The 21,778-nt window shown below is 38.7% G+C and overlaps 1 protein-coding gene across 3 annotated transcripts in view; it reads left to right on the top strand.

Annotated features, from left to right (window-relative positions):
- The first annotated feature begins 5,987 nt into the window (after window positions 1-5,987).
- SEH1L (SEH1 like nucleoporin) overlaps window positions 5,988-21,778 on the top strand; it is a 32,943-nt gene continuing 17,152 nt past the window's right edge. For 2 of the 3 annotated variants that reach the window (XM_042909427.1, XM_042909429.1), the window contains exons 1-4: window positions 5,988-6,186; window positions 11,277-11,327; window positions 13,646-13,792; window positions 20,686-20,897. In XM_042909427.1, coding sequence (XP_042765361.1) covers window positions 6,076-6,186; window positions 11,277-11,327; window positions 13,646-13,792; window positions 20,686-20,897 — 521 coding nt within the window. In that variant the 5' untranslated portion in view covers window positions 5,988-6,075. The remainder of the gene's footprint in view (window positions 6,187-11,276; window positions 11,328-13,645; window positions 13,793-20,685; window positions 20,898-21,778) is intronic. The other variant, XM_042909428.1, reaches the window with a different exon arrangement.

Here is a 21,778-nt window from a genome sequence, read left to right as displayed (position 1 = left end):
CGATCTCGCGGTCTGTGAGTTCGAGCCCCGCGTCGGGCTCTGGGCTGATGGCTCGGAGCCTGGAGCCTGTTTCTCATTCTGTGTCTCCCTCTCTCTCTGCCCCTCCCCCGTTCGTGCTCTGTCTCTCTCTGTCCCAAAAATAAATAAAAAACGTTGAAAAAAAAAATTTAAAAAAAAAATTTAAGGCAATTAAAATCAACAGCTCCCTCACTACCAAAGGTATCAGGCCTGTACAATTTTGTGAGTGTCATCTATAAGACCTTTGTATAATAGTAATTCCTATGTTACTTTTTAAAAGTTTATTTATTTATATATTTTGAGAAGGGGGAGGTGTGAGCAGGGAGGGGAGGGGCAGAGAGAGAGAATTTCAAGCAGGTTCTGCACTGTCAGCATGGAGCCCAATGCGGGGCTTGAACTCATGAACTGCAAGATCATGACCTGAGCGAAACTAAGAGTCACATGCTTAACTGACTGAACCACCTAGGCATCCCAGTTCCTATGTTATTTAAACTAGTCCAGAGCAGAAAAATATGAAAGCTTCCTTATTGTTGGTTAATACAATTTAGAGACCATAAAAGGACAAGAACACCATGCATGTGTGCATGCAAAGTACACACAAACTATCTGCCTATATTCCTTTTAAATACAGAGTCAAAAATCCTAAATTAAATATTAGTGAATTACCAGCCATGCATTAGAAACATAATGGCTCGGCATTAGGAAATTTATCAATGTACTAATCAGAAAAGATGATAAAACACTAATTCCTAATGAAGATTCCTCAGAAGCTTGAAATAGAAATTCATTCTTTAAAGAAATTCTACCACATTAAGAACAGTTTCATTTACATTAGAAACAAGTTATGTATGACCATAGCTATTATTCAACAGTATGTTAGAATTAGCATTGGATTTATTATCCTATCCTTCTTTCTTTCCATAATACAGGAAACTGAAACCTCTGTTAGTTTCCCCAGACTCTTCACCAACTCTCCCTAGTCAGGTTCTTCCTACTAGAGACACTGGTAGGAGATTGGAATGCGAGAGAAAGGAAGAAGGCTTTTTTTCCTTTTCTGTGGAGGCATCTCAGATGCTTGCAGAAAAGGTACAAGATGGTGGCAAAGGGCAAGGGTGGCTTCCTGCTTAGGAGTGGGATTTTAACGGAAATAGTAGGAGCAGCACCCTGCTCTGGCTCCTGCAGTTGGGGCAGCGGCTCCAGGAACCTCTGCTGTGCAGGGCTTGTGGCCCTCGCTCCTTTGGCTGTGGCTACCATTCGACACCTGCAGAGTCATCTGGAGAGTTAGCTCCAGGCTTCCTGCCTGTTGTTGATGTTCCAACATCAGCAGCCTGAGGGGCAGTGATGTCAGGCTCTATTTTCTCTTTCACTCTTCCTGCCCTATGGGTGGGATTAGATTCCTGCAGTTATTAATCTCTAGGTAACCACACGTTTTTCCTTTTTGCTCTTAATTTATGCTTCCAATGTATTTATAACCAGTTTTCTGTGTTGAATTCTCTGTTTCAAATAATTTGAATGGATACTGTTTTCGTGATTAAATACTTACTGACACAAAGTATCTATAACTCAATATTTGTAGCTGGTGTGATTTTTTTTTAACCTATATACCCAAGAGATTCAATGTAGAAGCTAAATGAGCTAAGAATGCAATAAGGGATCAAATACAAAATAAACATACAAAATTTAATAGCTCTCTTATAAACAATATAGATAAAGAGTCTGCCCCCCCCAAAGAGCCCATTCACAACAGTATAAGAAAGTGTTAAAAGATTTAATAAACCTAACAAGAAATGCGTACAATTATATGAAGAAAATCTTTAGAACTATAGTGCAGCACATATAATTAAACTTATATAAATGAAGAAATAAAGCATGTCTATGGTGATCTTCACATGTTGGTACATTAGCAGGGGGATGGTTAAATAAACCACAATTCATCCATATTTTGGAATGCATAGGTTACAAGACTGAAGGAATGAACTGGGCCCATGTAGAAAGATATCCAAGACATATTGGATATTTTTTAAAAAGCAAAAATCGGTATAGTATTTGTAAATTTATTTTCAAAAACCCAAACAAACTTTCTCATGCTTGGTACTCATATATGTTTTATGTTCTGTAAATCCATAGAAAATGGGTAACACAGTAATAATCATATTCTTTGGGCAGGGAGATTAGACTGTGGGGTGAAAGGAAACTTTAACTTTTTATTCTATATATTCTTGTATTTTCAAACATTCTTACAGCAAATAGTCTTGATAATTATGTAACTTTAAGAAATGGCCAAGAGTAAGAAGATAAGTCACAAAATGGGAGAAAATATTTGCAAAAGACACATCTGATAAAGGATTGTTATCCAAACATACAAAGAACTTTAAAACTCAGAAATAAAACAAAAACCTGGTAAAAAAGAAGAGGGCAAAAGACTTGAGCAGACACCTCATCAAAGAGGATATCAAATGAACATAAGAAAAGATGCTCCATATCATATGCCATCAGGGAAATGGAAATTAAAAGAATAATGAGATACCACTACACACCTATTAAAATGATGAAATCCAAAACACAACACCAAATACTGGTGACGATGTGGAGTAACAGCAACTCTCACTCATTGCTCGTAGGAACACAAAATAGTACAGCCAGTCTGGAAGACAGTTTGGTGGTTTCTTACAAAACTAAACATACTCTTACCATATGATACCTAAATCACAGTATTTGGTGTATATATACCCAAAGAGTTGAAAATTTATGTCCACACAAAACCTGCACATGGATATTTATAGCAGCTTTATTCATAATTGCCAAAACTTGAAAGCAACCAAGATGTCCTTCAATAGGTGAATGGATTGATAAACTGTGGTACATCCAGACAATGGAATATTATTCAGTACTTCAACTATACTTCCAAAAGAAAAAAGTCATCTATACATCAATTAAAAAATATTATTCAGTGCTAAAAAAAAAAAAAAAAAAAAAAAAAAAAAAAAAAAAAAAAAAAAGAGCTATCAAGCCCTGAAAAGACATGGAAGAATCTTAAATGTACATTACTAAGTGAAAAAAGCTGATCTGAAAAAGCTATATACTTAATGATTTCAACTTTATGACGTTCTGGAAAAGGCAAAAATTTGGTGACAGTTGAAAGATCAGTAGATGTCAGGGTTTGTGGAGAGGGTGGGATGAATTTGCAGATCACAGAGAATCTGTAAAACAGTGAAACTCTTCTGTACAATACTATAATGGTGGGCATATGTCACTATGCATTTGTCAAAACCCATAGAATGTGTAACACCCAGAGTGAACCCCAAGGTAAACTATGGACTTTGGTTGATAGTGGTGAGTCAACATAGGCTCATCAATTCTAATAATTGTACCACTGGGGGAGGTGGTGGGGGAGACTGTGTGTGGGGAGAGGAGGCATGTATTTGAGAACTCTATGTATTTTCTGCTCAATTTTACCATGAACCTAAAACTGGTCTAATAAAAGTCCTGAAAAAGAAAATCCCCTGTACTTCACTTATGCAACTCTCCACCTGGATAATCTTGGCAAATATTGATCTGTTTAAAATGTTTTTTATTTATTTTCAACTTTTATTTATTTTTATTTTTTAATGTTTATTTTTGAGAGGATGCAGGTGCACATGTGCAAGTGGGGGAGGGGCAAGAAAGAGGGGGACAGAGGATCCGAGGTGGGGCAGCAGAAAACTCAATGTGGGGCTTGAACCCATATAATCCGAGATCATGACCTGAACCAAAGTCAGATGCTTAACTGAGTCACCCAGGCGCCCCTGTTTGAAATTTTTTAATTTTAAAAATATTGTTAAAAAGTTTTAGAGCTATTGGTGGCACCTGGCTTAGTTGGAAAAGCATACAACTCTTGATCTCAGGGCTGAGTTTTTTCTACCCATGTTTGGTGTAGAGATTACTTAAACCTTAAGAAAAAAGTTTTAGAGTTTTATAAATTGATTGGACTTTTATAGATAGTAGGTAATTTTTTAAAGAAATGAGTGTTTTTGACCTTAAAGCAGTTACATTTGTTATTAGTAATCATACCTGCAACTCACAGATGTGGAACCTATTAAAGTACCAGTAACATCTCAATTTGTAGTGGGGAAAAAAAGGCAAGTGAAGAAAAATCCAGAAAGGCTAAGTCATTTCTCCACCTGCCTCTGCATGTTTCTGTGCAATCCATCAGGGGACAGCTCGGATTAATTATTTTGAAAACTTTCTAGCTTTCTAATCACACCATGCCCTACATGCTTGTCAATTCTGGCCAGAATCAAAAATATAAACCCTTTCTACAGGCTCATTTAAAAACATTTTTTTTTTCTCTTTTCATTCCCCCAACCTAATATTCTGGTTTCCCATCCTAACTTTACCACTAAGCCCTCTGGAATGCCTGATAAACAAAATACCCTAAATCAGTAAACTGAACACAGGTATCCTTTGCTTTTTGAAAGTTGATGTTACACCACTTTGCTTTTACGCAAGACCTACATTAGTACCCGCTTTTGCTAACAGAAAAAAAATCTAAAGCGGTTTTTCACTTTTCAGAAAGCGGTGAAGAGCAAAACTATCAGTGTTCATTTTGCAGCTGGCTGTTTTAGAAGTGGCATTAAAGGTGAGTATCAGTGGCGCTGCCAAGCTCCTTCCCTAGGAATTACACGGCATCTGAGCGTCAAGCAGCCAGACCTGTGAACTGTGCCTGTGAGCATTTGTGCCTTATGCTGACTTGTGTATCCATTAACAAGATGTGTGGTAAGGTATCAGAAAAGCCTATGTCACTTATTGAGTCTGGGAACTCTCAAAAAAAACCTTCCATGTACATTTATGGTAATTGGTTCTTCCCTTCATGCCATTTCAGCTTAGAAAAGGTTTCATTGGAATGCACTATTTTTAGCTAGGCAAGGGAAATTTGCATCTTTCTACTTCCTGGGTTTGACAGAATCTTTGATTTGAGGGCTCTTCTTCACTGGCCTCTTCTCAGGTTTTGTTGTTGTTGTTGTTGTTTTTTTCTGTTTGACTTATTTCTTTATTGGGAACTCTGGCTGCAGGTTCCCCAGTCTTTCAGTTCATTTCGGATCCTGCCATTCATTTTCCTAGATGACTTCAACTTTCTAGTTTCTTCATGAATATACATTCATGAAGAATTTTTTTTTTTTTTTTTTTTTTTTTTTTTTTTTTTTTTTTTTTTTTTTGAGAGAGAGAGAGAGACAGGCAGAGAAAGAGACAGAATCCTAAGCAAGCTCCAAGTCCAGCCGGAACCCAATGGCCCAACTGTGGGGATCCATCCCACAACCCTGAGATCAGGACCTGAGCCAAAAGCAAGAGTCCAATGCTTACTCCACTGAGCCACCCAGGCTCCCCTCTTTATGAAGAACTTTCTAATTTCTAGTATCTCACTGCCCACATCTTGATTCTTGACACTACCAAGCCTGTTCTACCTGTGAAATCTTTAAACATTTTGACTTCGGATCCTTCCCTTTTCTGTCCCTCACACCTGCTCTTCCACCTCCATAACCCCCCAGTTTTTCCCTGTCAATCCTATTCCCCCGGTCTTTACTTTTCGGCTGAGCCTGTACTCCTCTGGTGACTCTCCACCCTTCATTGCTCCTTAGTTGTCCCAGCAAATTTCCTTTTCTTCTCCACTTCTTCCGAGCACTCAGCCCTTGTTTGAGGGCGGTGGGGAATGACGCTGACCAATACTGACTCAGGGCCCAGGACTGTAGATGGTGTTTCTAATTTTCTTACTTTTCCCAATTATCATACTTCAACAATGAATTCCTTTAATTTTCATTACAGCTAAGGAAAGGCCACTCTCTCCGAAGCCCTTGCCGCGGTTAGACTCTTTCAGGAAACGCAGGCGCAGTCGTCCTCGCCCTGGCCTCGCGGGGCATGACGGGCAAAGGGGTGGGGCACGGCGCTGGGGCGCGGGTGGCTCGCGTTGTGCGCGCCCCGGCGGCGGCGTGGTCCTGGTGGGCTGCGGTCCGCGCGCTGCCGCGGCCGCCCTCTTCGGAGGTGGGAGGGGCAGACGGAGCAGGCGCGGGCCCGGCGGAAGCCATGTTTGTGGCGCGCAGTATTGCGGCGGACCATAAGGATCTCATCCATGATGTCTCTTTCGACTTCCACGGGCGACGAATGGCTACCTGCTCCAGTGACCAGAGCGTCAAGGTGCGCGCGGAGCTTTTGGGTGGGGCCGAGCCCAGAAGGAGGGGGAGTGGGGACTTGCATGACCCGCTGTTAGAGCGGAGGGAACGGCGCGTGGAAAGGGGACTACCTCGGATTTTGAGGCACGCCGCTGGACACGAGGTCTGGAGCCCAAGGAGTGTGGGCGGCTGGGCTGCTCCGCCGTGCTTGCCCCAGTATTGTGGGGTCACAGACGCTCCCCCGCGCTCACTCTGCTCTGCGCTTGCGCGGGGGGGAGGGCGGGCAGGCGTCTTAGCCACGTGCGCGCTCCCGCCAGTGGGGCCCTGGGCATCACGCGGGTTCTAACTCCTGCAGGTTTGGGTCATTGTGGGCGAGAGCTAGAGATTCGGCTTAGTCTGCGAGAAGGGTTTGTCAGACTGCGCGGGTGGGGGAGTACTTGTCCTGTTACCACACCGGTTCAGCCAGAGGCCTTTGCCTCGCCACCTGTAATGCAGTCGGTTCAACGTGTTGTCTCAAGTGCTGTGATGAGCTTGTTGCTCATCTTGAGATTGTTCTCTCCTTGCGTTCATATGGGAAACAAATCCATTTATATCCAGTGAAGTTCTCTACTTGCTATTAAAGAAATGGAGTGCTTGTTTCATAAAGTTCATGTAAATGTCTGCACTACTTTGACCAGAATTTTCTGTGATAAGAGGATGGTCTTTGGGATTTAAGAACTTTAGAGATTATTATAGCGTTAACGACAATAGACTTGCAGATGAAAGCTGGAGTTCGGATTATTTGCATTTTCGACAACTCCAAAATAACTGAAAATCTGAAGGATAGTTTTTATTACTTGCCTTTCACATGAGTCAAGTTTGATACCAGTGATCCCTCAATGATGAATTACAGCTGGTGTTCCCTTTCGAAAAAGTGGTGTCACCAAATACATGGAATAACTATAGCGTTCTAATTCCTAAAAGGTTTAAAATCACTTAATTTTTTTTTTTTTTTTTTTTTTTTTTTTTTTATTGTGGTAAGCTAACCATCTTTAGATCTACATTACAGTTCAGTGGCCTTAAGCATAACATTCATGTTGTGCAGCCGTCACCACTATACATCTCTGGAACTTTTTCATCATTCTAAAGTAAAACTCTACTCAATAACTCCTTTTTCTACCCTGCCCCAGTCCCTGGTCACTTCTAATACTGTTCCTTTTTTTTTTTTTTTGTTTGTTTTTTTTTTTTTGTTTAATGTTTACTTATTTATTTTGAGAGAGAGAACAAGTGGGAGAGGAGCAGAGAGAGAGAGAGAGAGAGAGAGAGAGAGAGAGAATCCCAAGCAGGCTCCATGCTCAGCATAGAACTGGACATGGGGATCGATCTCATGACCCCTGAGAGTATGACTTGGGCTGAAATTAAGAGTCAGAAGCCCAACTGCCTGAGCCACCCAGGTGCCCCTCTAATACTCTTTCTTTATAAATTTGACTATGCTGGGTATCTCATATAAATGTAACCATATAATATTTGCCCTTTTGTGTTTGGTTCATTTCACTTACCATGATGTTTTCAAGGTTCATCCATATTTGTAGTATGTATTGTAATTTCATTAAGATTGAATGATAATTTTGTTGTATGTGTACACATTTTCTTTAGACATTCATCTATCCACCTGTTGTTGAATATTGCAGTAATTAATGTCTGTTAACTGAATAGGTCATAGATTTTTTTTCCTCATCCACTTGTTACTGAATCTCTAAATCTTTCCGTTTGTAGGTTTTGTTTGTTGGAAGTAGTATTGCAATGGAAATCTTCATTACTTTAAGCTTTTTGTGTTTTGAATGATTTCCTTAGCCTAATTCAAGTAGAGAAATTAGTGAATATTTTAAAAGCTTTTGTGAATAATTGGCAGATTGTCTTTTTGAAGGTTATACAATTTTACAGTTAAAGTACTGATTTGATAGGATAATTGTCCATGTCAGGAATTACTAACATTTTTTCTCTAATTTTTAAAATTGTGGTAAGATACACGTAAAATTTACTGTCATAACCATATTTAAGTGTTTATAGTTCAGTGGTATTAAGTACATTCATATCTGTGCAATCATCACCACCATCTATCTACAGAACTTTTTCATTTTGCAAAATTGAAACTTTGTACCCATTAAATTATAACTTCCCATTCTCCCTGTCCTCACACCCTAGCTACTACCCCCATTGTACTTTCTGTCTATGAATTTGACTAGGTACCTCATATAAGTGGAGTCCTACAGTATTTGTCCTTTTTGTGACTGGATTATTTCACTTAGCATAGTGTCTTTGAAGTTTGCACATGTTGGAGCATGTGCTGGAATTTTCTTCCTTTTTAAGGTTGAATATTACATTATATGTATTGTAAATAACACATTTTGCTTAACATTTATCTGTCAGTGGACTTGGGTTGCTCCTATGTTTTTTGCTGTTGTGGATAATTCTGCTATAAATATGGGTATGCACATACCTCTTGGAGAACCTGCTTTCAACTCTTTTGGGTATATACCCAGAAATGGAATTGCTGGATCATGTGGTAATTCTATTTTTAGTTTTTTGAGGAGTTTATCATTTCATTTTTTAAGAGGTTAAAATGTTGTCTTGTTATAATCTATATTTTTTGTTGATAGTAAGATTAAGTATTTTGCTTTTGTTTGTTACATAAACAGTTGGTCCTCATTATTAGCCAATTGTGTATTTGTGAGTTCACCTACTCTTTACAATTTATTTGTGACCCCAAAATCAATATTCTCAGTTATTTGCTTGACATGAGCAGAGTAGCAAAAAATTGGAGTTGCCCGGTGTGCATGTTCCCAACTGAGGTTAAACAGGGTGACACTGCTTTCTATTTTATTTTGTTTTATTTTATTTACTTATTTTAAATTTATATCCAAGTTAGCATGTAGTGTAATAATGAATAATGATTTCAGGAGTAGATTCCAGTGATTCATCCCCTATGTATAACACCCAGTGCTCATCCCAACAAGTGTCTTCCTTAATGCCCCTTACCCATTTAGCCCATCCCCCCTCCCACAATCCCTCCAGCAACCGTGTTTGTTCCCTACATTTAAGAGTCTCTTATGTTTTGATCCCCTCCCTGTTTTTATGTTATTTTTGCTTCCCTTCCCTTCTGTTCATCTTAAATACCTCATATGTGTGAAGTCATATGATAGTTGTCTTTCTCTAATTTCACTTAGCATAATACCCTCTAGCTCCATCCACATAGTTGCAAATGGCAAGACTTCATTCTTTTTGATTTCCGTGTGGTACTCCATTGTGTGTGTGTGTGTGTGTGTGTGTGTGTATACACCACATCTTCTTTATCCATTCATCCATTGATGGACATTTGGGCTCTTTCCATACTTTGGCTATTGTTGATAACACTGCTGTAAACATTGGGGTGCATGTGCCTCTTTGAAACGGCATACCTGTATCCCTTGGATAAATACCTAGTAGTGTTATTGCTGGGTTGTAGGGTAGTTCCATTTGTTATTTTTGAGTAACCTCCATACTGTTTTCCAGAGTGGCTGCACCAGTTTGCATTCCCACCAGCAGTGCAAAAGAGATCCTCTTTCTTTGCATCCTTGCCAACATCTGATGTTGCCAGAGTTATTCATTTTAGTTATTCTGACTGGTGTGAGGTGGTATCTCATTGTGGTTTTAATTTGTATTTCCCTGATGATGAGCGATATTGAGTTTTTCATGTGTCTGTTAGTCATCTGGATGTCTTCTTTGAAGAAGTGTCTGTTCATGTCTTTTACCCATTTCTTCACTGGATTATTTGTTTTTTGGGTGTTGAGTTTGAGAAGTTCTTTATAAATTTTGGATACTAACCCTTTATCTGATATGTCGTTTGCAAATATCTTCTCCCATTCCGTCAGTTGCCTTTTAGTTTTGCTGATTGTTTCCTTTGCTGTGCAGAAGTTTTTATTTTGATGAGGTCCCAATAGTTCATTTTTGCTTTGGTTTCCCTTGCCTCTGGAGACATGTTGAATAAGAAGTTGCTGCAGTGACACTTTTATTTGGACTCTCATACTGTAAACAAGTCTTTTGTTTTTTTGAAAGAGAGAGAGGGAGAGAGAGAATCCCAAGCAGGCTCTGCACTGTCAGCGCAGAGCCTGATGTAGCACTTGAGCTTGTGAACTATGAGATCATAACCTGAGCCAAAATCCAGAGTTAGGAGGTTAACTGACTGAGCCACCCAGGGGCCCCACAAGTGTCCTTATCATTGTCTATTTTGTGTCACATTTTTCACATTTTTGTTTTTTTGTTGGTGATTTCACTGTCTAAAATTGTCCCCAAGTATATATAGTGCTGAAGGGGTGCCTAGTGATCTTAGGTGCAAGAAGGCTGTAATATGCCCTGCAGAGAAAATATGTGTGTTAGGAAAGTTTCACTCTGCCATGAGTTGCTGCTGGCTCTGATTTCAGTGTTAATGAATCAATAATATCCACTAAAGAAGTGTCTTTAAATAGATACATACATGAAATGAGATTATGTATTGATTAGTTGACAAATATTTCCCCTGAGAGCAGTGGTTTAGTATTTACTGGTTCAGTGTTCACAGCAACATTGTAGAACACAACTACTACGATAACAAGACTTGATTGTAACTGTAGTTGTCTCTGTTACCTATGAGAGCACAGATTCCTTGACCCCCTCCTGCTCAGCCTGGTGCCTGGCACTCTGCAGGTCCTTTTATTTTAATGTTTGTTTATTTAGAGAGAGAAAAAGAGAGAGAGAGCATGAGCAGGGGAGGAACAGAGAGAGGAGAGACAGAATCCCAAGCAGGCTCCTCACAGTCAGTGAAGAGCCAGATGTGGGGCTCGATCTGATGAACCGTGAGATCATGACCTGAGCCAAAATCAAGAGTTGGATGCTTAACTGACCGAGCCACCCAGGTGCCCCCCCCCCCCCCCCCGCACCCCCCTCAGGTTCTTAATAAACATCTGAATGAATGAATGAATGAATGAATGTATGTTTACTTACTGGTTGTATTATTTTGTGAATTTATGTTCATTTCTTTTGCCTTAATACTGATTCACTCTTTATGTTTGTCATGTTTATAGGAATATTTTGCATAAAATATGTCTTATTTTCTTACAGGTCTGGGATAAAAGTGAAAATGGGGATTGGCATTGTACTGCTAGTTGGAAGGTTAGTATTTTTAGTGATTTAAAAAAAAAAATTGAGATGGTTACTATTTATTTGGTAGCGTCAGTGACTTGCTATTCTTCTGGAGAGAATTATAAAATGTATACTTTTCCTAAAATATTTTGATTTTAACTGCTAAAGTATCAAAAATATACTTCAGAAAATTTGAGAGTAGGAAAACGTACAATTTCATAGCATTCTAACATAACTATTTTTAGTGTTTTAGTATTTATTACTTATCTGTTCTTTTGCATATTTTTAATAGTTGTGATATTTTGTACAATTTCTGTTTTCAGCTTTATTCAGGTAGAATTTTACATACCGCTAGAGTCATCAGTTTTAAATGTGTAGTTCAACGAATTTTAGTAAATTTCTATGTACACTTGCATGGCCCTGAAACTTCCCTTGTGGCTGTTTGGGGTCAATTCCCATTCTGTACCCAGGCCCTAGGCAACCACTGAAGTGTTTTCTGTCTCTGTAGTTTTACTTTTTCTAGACATTTCATATAAATGGAATTCTACAATATGTAGTTATTTGTGTCTAGCTACTTTCCCTTTTCTTTGAGGTTCATTCATGTTGTGAATTCAGTAGTTTGATCCTTCATACACAATACAACGGCATTTACTACATTCACAATTTTGGTACAACTACCGCCTTTACCCATTTCCAAAACTATCACTCTAAAAAAGAAACCTCCATTTCTTGCCTTTTAATTTAACAACATATTTCATAAATATTTTGGTATGTTTTTAAAGCTTGTTTAAAAACATAAATGTAGCAGTAAAACATGAATATACCAATAAATATACCCTGTTTTTGTTCAACTTGTGATAGCTGGTATAAGTTGTTTCCTTTTTATTGTGATGAACATCTCTTTGTAATCTTTAGTTTTTAGGTAGGTTGTGCTTTACTGGCAATCTAATATTTAACAGAGTCTCACTGGTCTTGTGTATTCTTTAACTAGTAGCTTATATAAATAATAATTAAAAGTGAAACAAAAAAGACCAGACCAAAAAAAGGATAAAAAATAAGAGTGCAAAGTTTACCTTTGAATGACATATTTACCATGTGAAAGTTACACGATTATGAAAGTGTTCTGAGATTATTAAGTGTGAAAGTGTTAGATATACAGAAGCATGAAACAAATTTTATAAACATAATTGGTGGACTGATGCTTGTTGTTATACTGTATTTTTACTGGAAAGAACAAACAAAATTCTGTCCATGTGAAATTCTTTCTTTCTTTCTTTCTTTCTTTCTTTCTTTCTTTCTTTCTTTCAGAGAGAGAGAAAGAAAGAAGTGGGGCTCACCTGGGCTCGTGTTTTACCTGAAGTGGGGCTCAAGCTCACCTGATGTGGGACTTGAACTCATGAACCATGAGATCATGACCTGAGCCAAACAAAGTCAGATGCTTAATGACTGAGCCACCCAGGCCATAGGTTTTTTTTGTTTTTTTTTTTTAAGTTTATTTATTTATTGTGAGAGAGAGAGAAGAGAGGAGAGGAGAGAGTGGGGGAGGGGTAGAGAGAGAATCTCAGGCAGGCTCCATGCTGTCCTCCCAGCTCGATGTGGGCTTGATCTCATGAACCTCAAGATCCTGACCTGAGCTGAAATTAAGAGTTGGACACTTAAGAGACTGAGCCACCCAGGTGCTCCGATGTGAAATGCTTTGAGACCTTTCTGTTTTTTTCCTTTTGTCAACACGAGTGTTTAAGAATAGTAATTTGACATTTTTCAAATAATAAAGGTAACGCTACTGAGCTTTAAATTATTTTTTCAGAATACAAGGATTTGGGCTTCTCTGTATTTTATCACTCGTTGCCTCACTTCCTAGAATAGTCTACTTGTCTAACCAGGTATCAGAGTCATTTAAGCATTTTACTGCTGTAGTTTCTATATATTGTTAGGCTTTTGAAGCAGACAGTTTTGGTTAGTCTTATTTATTTTATTAGATGGCTGTTTCCTGTAGAAAGAATTTGCAAGTAAAAAAAATGGTGGACTGGTAGATCTTTTTTTTAAAGCTTGATAAGGCTAAACTCTGAAGCAGGTCTCTGTTAGTACTGGAAGAGGTCAACTTTATCCAGCTGGATTTTTCTTTATTAGTAAAATGTTAGAAGGACTTGACTCCAGAAGGGCCATAATCCTAAGTAGAGAATATCTTCTAAAAGTTAAAAATTTTCAGAACTTAATTTTTTATTTAAATGTAAAATTGAATAGCATTCTGCTCTTATTGAAGACATCTGTGTTGTTTCCTCAAGTAAAACTTTGTGTGAAATATGAGTAAAGTCAATTTTTGTTTTTTTTTTTTAATAATTCCTCAGACACATAGTGGATCTGTGTGGCGTGTGACATGGGCCCATCCTGAATTTGGACAGGTTTTGGCTTCTTGTTCTTTTGACCGAACAGCTGCTGTGTGGGAAGAAATAGTAGGAGAATCAAATGATAAACTGCGAGGACAGAGTCATTGGGTGAGACATTTGTTGGTTTTGGGGGTTTTGGGGAGGAGGGTGCATGATCTCCAAGGAATATCAGTCTTTCCAAGAACACTTCAGGCACTTGATAAGATGTTATCACTCTTCTCTGTGTTTACCAGTTCTATTTTTCCTCTTCCATGTTTTTCTTCTACTTGTTTATTTAATTTTGTCTTGGGCCTGAAGTGGTACTCAGGAACACTCATGGCATTGTTTAATGATAACTTTCATGATAAATCTGCAGTATTTGCATTGTCCTAGAGTGAGTGCACTCTAAAAATCCATTAAAATATTGTTTTTTCTCCTTTGTGGTTACCTTTGCTTTCTTATAAAATATGCTCTTTATCTGGTTCTGCTATTCTCTGCTCTTCCCTGATTGGATGTTTGATTTTAAGAGTCTCATGCTCTACCGACTGAGCTAGCCGGGCATGGATGTTTGATTTTAAATAAGAGTATAATGTGTGTACTAGTCAAGTTCCATGTCTGTAAAGTGAGGGAATTGAAGTAGATTACCTTTAAGACCCATTCCAATGTTTTTTCTTTTTTTCTTTATTTCTTTAATAGATAATTAGGCACAAGGTATAAATGAATGTATACAGTGACAATTTCCTCCCCTTTAGTGACACAGTTGGCTCCCTAGAGTCAACCACTATCATGTTTTTTGTGTATTTTTCTGGATATATTCTCTGCCTTTATAAGGACATAAATAACAGTGTTTCCTTCTCTGTTTACCAGTCCTATCCACCTTCCTCTCAACATTAATGCTTGCATGTTATCAATACTACTCTTTTTTTCTGCTGCGTATTATAAATTGTGGTAGGGTATACGTAACAATATTTATCGTGGTAACTTAAGTGTACAATTCAGTGGCATTAATTGCATTCACAGTGCTGCGTACACATCACCAATATCTGTATATAAACTTAATTTTTCCCAACATAAGTCAGTACCATTGAATAGTACCTCCTCTTTCCATTCCCCAACCCCTGGTAACCTCTGTTCTACTTTCTGTCTCTAGGAATTTGACTGCTCTAGGTACCTCATATAAATGGAATCATAGAATATTTGTCCTTCTGTATCTGGCTTGATTCACTAAGCAGAAGGTCCATCCATATTGTTGCAAAGGTCAATTGCATTCCTGTTATGGCTGAATAACATTCCATTGTGTGTATATGACACATTTGGTGTATCCATTTATCTGTAGATTGATAGTTGGGTTGTTCCTACCTCTTAGCTATTGTAAAAAATGCTGTAACCAAACTCAAGGGATTTGCCACTTGGGGTGCATCAAATTTAACACAACCCAAGAAAGTGTTGAAAGCAAAAACCTGTTTATTATTTGTTACAAGGAGACAAAGAGAAAGCTCCCAAAGCACTGTCTCCTTGTGGAGTTAGGAAGGTTTTATCCAGTGTATTGGGGACAGGGGCAGGGAGCTTGCATAAACACTTGAGTTGCACATGCCTGGGATGTCAACATGCTAGTGTGTACATCAGTGTTCAAAAAATGGTGGAAATCTCCGCCCATAGGAGATCTTAATATAAGGAGCTAAAAGTAGCTTCAGGATAACTTGGGGGCTTCTCTGCTTGTCCTCAGGTCTAGTCCAGCTCACACTGGATCACGTAAGGGGCTATCAGTATCAGGTAAGACACCTAGTTGGGTGTCTCCTTGGTTAGAACTGTTGGTTCCCCAAAACAAAATATATTCCCTGCTTTTGTCCCTTTCTCTCTTCCCTTCTGCTGATAGCTTTCAGCCTTCTTACTTGATTAACTTCTTGTTGCATCCTAGCTAGCATTGCTACTATGAAATTTGTTATGTAGATATTTGTCTGAAGTCTTGCCTTTAATATTTTTGAGTATGTGCCTAAGAGTAGAATTGCTGGCTCATGTGGTAGTTCTGTGTTTTAACTTTTGGAAACTGCTAAATTATTTTCAGAATGACTGTACCATTTTTCACTCCTACCAACAATGCAGGAGTGTTCCAGTTTTTCCACATCCTTGCCAATGTTTGCTATCTTTTTTATTTTTCCATTATAGCTATCCTAGTGGGTGTGAAATGGCATCTCCTTTTTTTTTTTTTTTTAATTTTATTTAATTCCAAGTTAGTTAAGATGTAGTCGAATAATGGTTTCAGGAGTAGAATTTAGTAATTCATCACTTACATGTAGCACCCACTGCTCATCCCCAAAAGTGCTCTCCTTAATGCCCATCACCCATTTAGCCCATCCCCCCATCCACCTCTCCTCCAGCAGCCCTCAGTTTGTTCTATGTATTTAAGAGTCTCTTACATTTGCTTTCTCTGTTTTTATCTTATTTTTCTTCCCTTTCCCTATGTTCATCTGTTTTGTTTATTAAATTCCATTTTTTTTTTGCATTTCCCTAATGGTTAATGATGTTGAACACATTTTTATGTGTTAATTGGTTATTTGTATATCTTCTTGCAATGTCTTGATTTATAAGAAATTTATTTTTCATGTATATTTGGTTTTTCTAACTCAGTTCCTGAGTTACAACTCCCAGAACCCTTGGAATTTCCTAAGTGTACAGAGTGATAAAGGTATCTTTTATTATGTTAATGAGGTGACTTTGGGAAAGTGCCTAAGGTTGGGGTCTGGTTGCCAGTGAAGCCAACCTTGTGATTAGAGGGCTAGAACTTTCTGTGTCACCCTCAGCCTCTGGGGAGGTAAGAGAGGCTGGAAGTTGAATCGCTTGCCATTGGCTAATGTGTTAATCAGTCATGTCCTTGTAATGAATGAAATCTCCATAAAAACCCCAGAGAACATGGTTCAGAGAGTTTTGGGGTTGGTGAACTTGTGGAAATGTGGGGAGAGTGGTTAGCCTGGAGAGGGCATAGAAGCTTCTTACCCTTTCCCCATACCTTGCTCTATGCATCTCTCCCATCAGGCTGTTCCTGAGTTCTATCCTTTGATAATAAATTGGTAATCTATTAAGGGAAATGTCTGAGGTTTGAGAGCTGCTTAGGTGTCCGAAGTGGGGGCAGTCTTGCACGATTGAACTCTTAATCTATGGAATCTGATGCTGTTTCTGGGTAGATGGAGTCAGAATTGAGTTGAATTCTTGGACAGCTTTACTGCTGAGAATTGTGTGTGTGTGTTGGGGGGGTTCTCCCCCAACCCCCGAACTGGAATTGTTACCAGAATTCTTTACTTCTTTAGGGAAATGTCTTTTCAAGTCCTTTGACCATTTAAAACAATTTTTTTTTTTTTTCTGTTGAGTGGTAGTTCTTTATATTCTGGATATTAATCCCTTTTCAGATATATGATTTGCAAATATTTTCTCCCATTCTGTGAGTTGCCTTCTCTCTCTCGACAGTCACCTTTGATGTACAAAATGAAGTCCAGTTAATTTTTTTCTTTTGTTTGCTGTGTTTTTGTTTCTTGTGTCATATTCAAGAAATCATTGTCAAGTCCAATGCCATAAAGACTTTCCCCAAAGTTTTATATTAAGAGAATTATAATTTTTAGCTCTTACATTTAGTTCTTTTGTTCATTTTTACTTAAGTTTTGTATATGGTGTAAGGTAAGGGTACAACTTCATTCATTCTCTCCGCCCCCCCCCCCCCCCCCCCGCCCTTCTTTTTTAAAGTAATCTCTACCCCCAACGTGGGGCTCAAACTCATGACCCTGAGATCAAGAGTCACATGCTATACCAACTGAGCTTTCCAGGCTCCCCCAACTTCATTCTTTTATATGTTAATATCCAGTTTTCCCAGTATCTTTTATTGGAATGACTGCCCCATTGCCCTTTGTAGTGGCGTCTTTTAGACAACAGGCTTACGCAATGGATCGTAAAAAGCAAGGCAGAAGGGCCCACAGTAACCCCCTGGGTGAATATAAACAGGCCCATTAGGCAGCCTACCTCAAAGTGTTCATAGGCCCTAACTAACCAATGGGCCACTTACAACCAGGCACAGTTACCAAAAAAGGGAAAGTTCCATATGTCCCCATACCTCCTTTACCTTCCTCCTTTAAATGCAGCCCCCACCTGCTGCCTCATAGCAGACAGCCTGTGCTTTGCTCTCCTCTCCCTAACTCCCTTGTGTTCTATTCGATAAACTTCTATCTCCTTTGTTCTGCCTCAGGTGAATCCTTTCACTGCCCTTGCCTCCAGCTTCCACCCTTTAGGGTTGCCCCACATTTAGGGGCCCCCATCTGATCAGGAGAGACACCACACCCTTTCCCATTTGAGTGGTCTTGGCATCCTCATTGAAACTCAGTTGACCATATATAGAGGGTTTATTTCTGGACTCTATTCTGTCCCATTGCTGTATGGGTTTCCTTAATGGCAATACCATAGTCTTCTAGTTACTCTAGATTTGTAGCTTGCATGCTATAAATTTTTTGAAAAAATTTATTTATTTAAGTAATTTCTATACCCAATGTGGCGCTTGAACTCATGACCCCAAGATTAAGAGTCACACACTCTACCAACTGAGCCAGCCAGGTGCCCCTACAGTTTTTTTTTTTCATTAAAAAATTTTTTTTTAATGTTTTATTTATTTTTGAGAGAGAGAGAGACAGAGCATGAGCAGGGAAGGGCAGAAAGAGAGAGAGACACAGAATCTGAAGCAGGCTCCAGGCACTGAGCTGTAAGCACAGAGCCCCATGTGGGGCTCTAAACCCATAAACTCTGAGATCATGACCTGAACCGAGGTCAGACACAAAACTGACTGAGACACTCAGGTGTCCTGTTTTAAAATTTGTTTTGAAGTTTATTTTGAGAGACAGAGAGTGGGAGTGAGGGAGGGGGAGAGAGAGTGAGAGAGAGAATCCCAAGCAGGATCCTCACTGTCAGCATGTAGCCGGATGTAGGGCTCGAACTCATGTACCGTGAGATCATGACTTGAGCTGAGAGTCTGATGCTTAACCGACTGAGCCACCCAGGCGCCCCGCCCCTACAATTTTTTTTTTAATGTTAGGAGGGGCTGGTCTTATGTTTGGCCTAGGCCCTCCCTAAGGCAAACAACTGTTTAAGGGGAGGAGAGAAGAGAAATTTATACTAGGGATTTTTCTAGCAGTCAGTCTGAGATGGGTCAGTATCTGTGGTGGGTTGGCTTGAGGAGTAAGTAGTAGCATAGGGTTTTTACTTGAACTTAGTGAAAGATATAGGTTTCCCCTGTTATATGAAAGTAGAGCATTCTTAAGAGAACTTTTCTAAGCTGAAATGGCATAAAGTGGAGAAGCAGTTACCGCTAACTTACATGGAAAAAATTTTGAGCATTCCCAGAACCAAAAAATAACTTCTCTTAGGCTTTTCTGATACCTTAGGATACACTTTGCTAATGGATGCATAACATAAATTGAGATAAAGCACAGATGCTCAAAGACAGTTCAAAGCTATGTCAGTTTGATGGTGAGATACTGTGTAGTTCCCAAGGAAGGAGCTGGTGGTGGTGCTATTGTTGAAGCTGAGGGTGCTTCAGGTAGTGGCTTGCAAAACAGATGTTGAAAGCTGTTTTCACTTTTTGCAAAAGCAAAAATGCTCTTCAGATTTCTTTTGGTTAGCGAGAAAAGGTACTAATTAGGTCTTTTGCAAAAGCAAAGTGGCATAACACAAACCTTTGAAGAGCAGGGGATATCTGTATACTCATTTGTATTTAGTTAAACAAATTGTAATACAAGTGTAAATTGTATTTAGTCATTGATCATTCACTATTTCAGCGGTTGTATTGGTATTGGTTATTCAGTGGTGTTTGTATACAAGAGTTTGCAAAGATACAATCTTTGGGGTTTATGTGATATTCTTTTAATATTGAGACTCCTTAAAATGTATTTTAGTAACCATAGACACTAAAGTGCTGATTTCTCCATTTTGTTGATACTGTCTGTCAGAAATCTAGATGTTAGAAAGTAGCTTGTACATACCATATTGGAATTCTGTAATTATCACAATGCCAGCTTTGTACCATTCCCTTGGTCTCTAATAAATGCCTTCTTTTAAAAGTGGATAGTGGTGATCCACACAGGGCTAACTGGCATTTATGCTTGAAAGATGGAAGTTGCAGGTCTTCCATCTTACTGTTAAAAAATCTTAATTCATTTAATTTACTGCTTGCAGCATACTTGGTGAGACAAAGCTACCTATGTGAAAATTTGAACATTTTCTGGTTCAGTGACTGGTCTGCTTAAGGGAGAGTACCTACTTTTAATAAAGTTAGACTTTCTAAGGTCAACTTTTTTCTACCTTAAAGGGAATAATTAAATTTTTTTTTATACATTAAAAAAATTTTGTTTTAATTTTTTTTTTTAATGTTTATTTTTGAGAGACAGAGAGAGAGGGTGTGAGTGGGGAAGGGGCAGAGAGAGAGGGAGACACAGCATCCAAGGCAGACTCCAGGCCCTGGGCTGTTAAGACAAAGCCCAGGGTAGGTCTTGAACCCATGAACCGTGAGATCATGACCTGAGCTGAAGTCAGACGCTTACTGACTGAGTCACCTAGGCATCCCCCCCCCCCCAATTTTTTTTAACGTTTATTTATTTTTGAGAGAGAGAGAGAGAGAGAGACAGAGCGTGAATGGGGGAGGGGCAGAAAGAGAGGGAAACACAGAATTTGAAGCAGGCTCCAGGCTTTGAGTTGTCACCACAGAGTCTGATGCGGGGCTCAGACTCATGAACTGTGAAATCATGACCTGAGTTGAAGTTGGATACTTAACTGGCTGAGCCACACAGGCACCCTGGCAATAATTAATTATAGGTCACTCTTACTGCTGGCTGTGTATGTGGTATTTTGCTGTGGAGGAAATTGAGGCCTAAGTGATTTTTAAATAACTTTTTCAAGGGTTACATACCTAGTAAAATAGTGTGATTTCAGAGTCTATGTTCTTTCCACTGTACGATCCTTTATTTTGTATATAAATAATTTTTTTTTTTCAGGTTAAGAGGACAACTCTAGTGGATAGCAGAACATCCGTTACCGATGTGAAATTTGCTCCTAAGCATATGGGTCTTATGTTAGCAACCTGTTCGGCAGATGGTATAGTAAGAATATATGAGGCACCAGATGTTATGAATCTCAGCCAGTGGTCTCTGCAGCATGAGATTTCATGTAAGCTAAGCTGTAGTTGTATTTCTTGGAACCCTTCAAGGTAAGCTTACACAGAAAACCTGATAATGTAATCCTAGTAAAACAAATTTCATAATTTTTAAACTAAGCATTTGATGGCTTAATTTCCTTAAAATGTTTTTCTTAAGTAGTTATGTTTATTATTAAAAAAAAAATTGTGTAGAATAAAAATTCTCCCTAATCTACCCTGCACCCTTCATGTCTCTTGTCCCCTATTTTTATTCCACATAAGAAGCCAACCATTGTAAATATTTTGGTGTGTACCTTCTGGCTTTTCCCATGTAAATACACAGAAATATTTAATGTGTGTATAAACATACAAATATATGCCAGTATGCACATATCATGTAAAGGTAGATCCAAAACACACAGATACATATAGACATACATTCTGGTTACTTGAAATTTGCCTTTTTCATTTACAAATACATTGTGTCTGTTTTCCCATGTATTAGTATAATTAATCCTACCTTATTTATTTATTAATTTTTTAAATGTTTATTCACTTTTTATTTTTGAGAGAGTGAGCTAGAGAAAGACAGAGCATGAATGGGGTAGGAGCAGAGAGAGAGGGAGACATGGAATCAGAAGCACACTCCAGGCTCTGAGCTGTCAGCACAGAGCCTGATGTAGGGCTCGAACTCGTGAATTGTGAGATCATGACCTGAGCCAAAATCTGACACTTAACAGACTGAGTCGCCCAGGCACCCCAGTCCTACCTTATTTTTTTAATTGCTGTATAGAGCATGACTCTGACTAGATCATAGTTGGTTTTAATTAAACTATTTTTAAAAATTAAAAGAAAAACGAATCACTTGGTAAGGAAAAAATTTCAAATAATACAGAGGAGTATAAAATGAAAGGTAAAAAGTTCCTCTACCCTCTAAAAATGCTAATAGTTCT

This window comes from Panthera leo, chromosome D3, assembly GCF_018350215.1.
Source record: "Panthera leo isolate Ple1 chromosome D3, P.leo_Ple1_pat1.1, whole genome shotgun sequence".
NCBI classification, from domain to species: domain Eukaryota; kingdom Metazoa; phylum Chordata; class Mammalia; order Carnivora; family Felidae; genus Panthera; species Panthera leo.
This window is presented reverse-complemented; position numbering and strand designations above follow the sequence as displayed.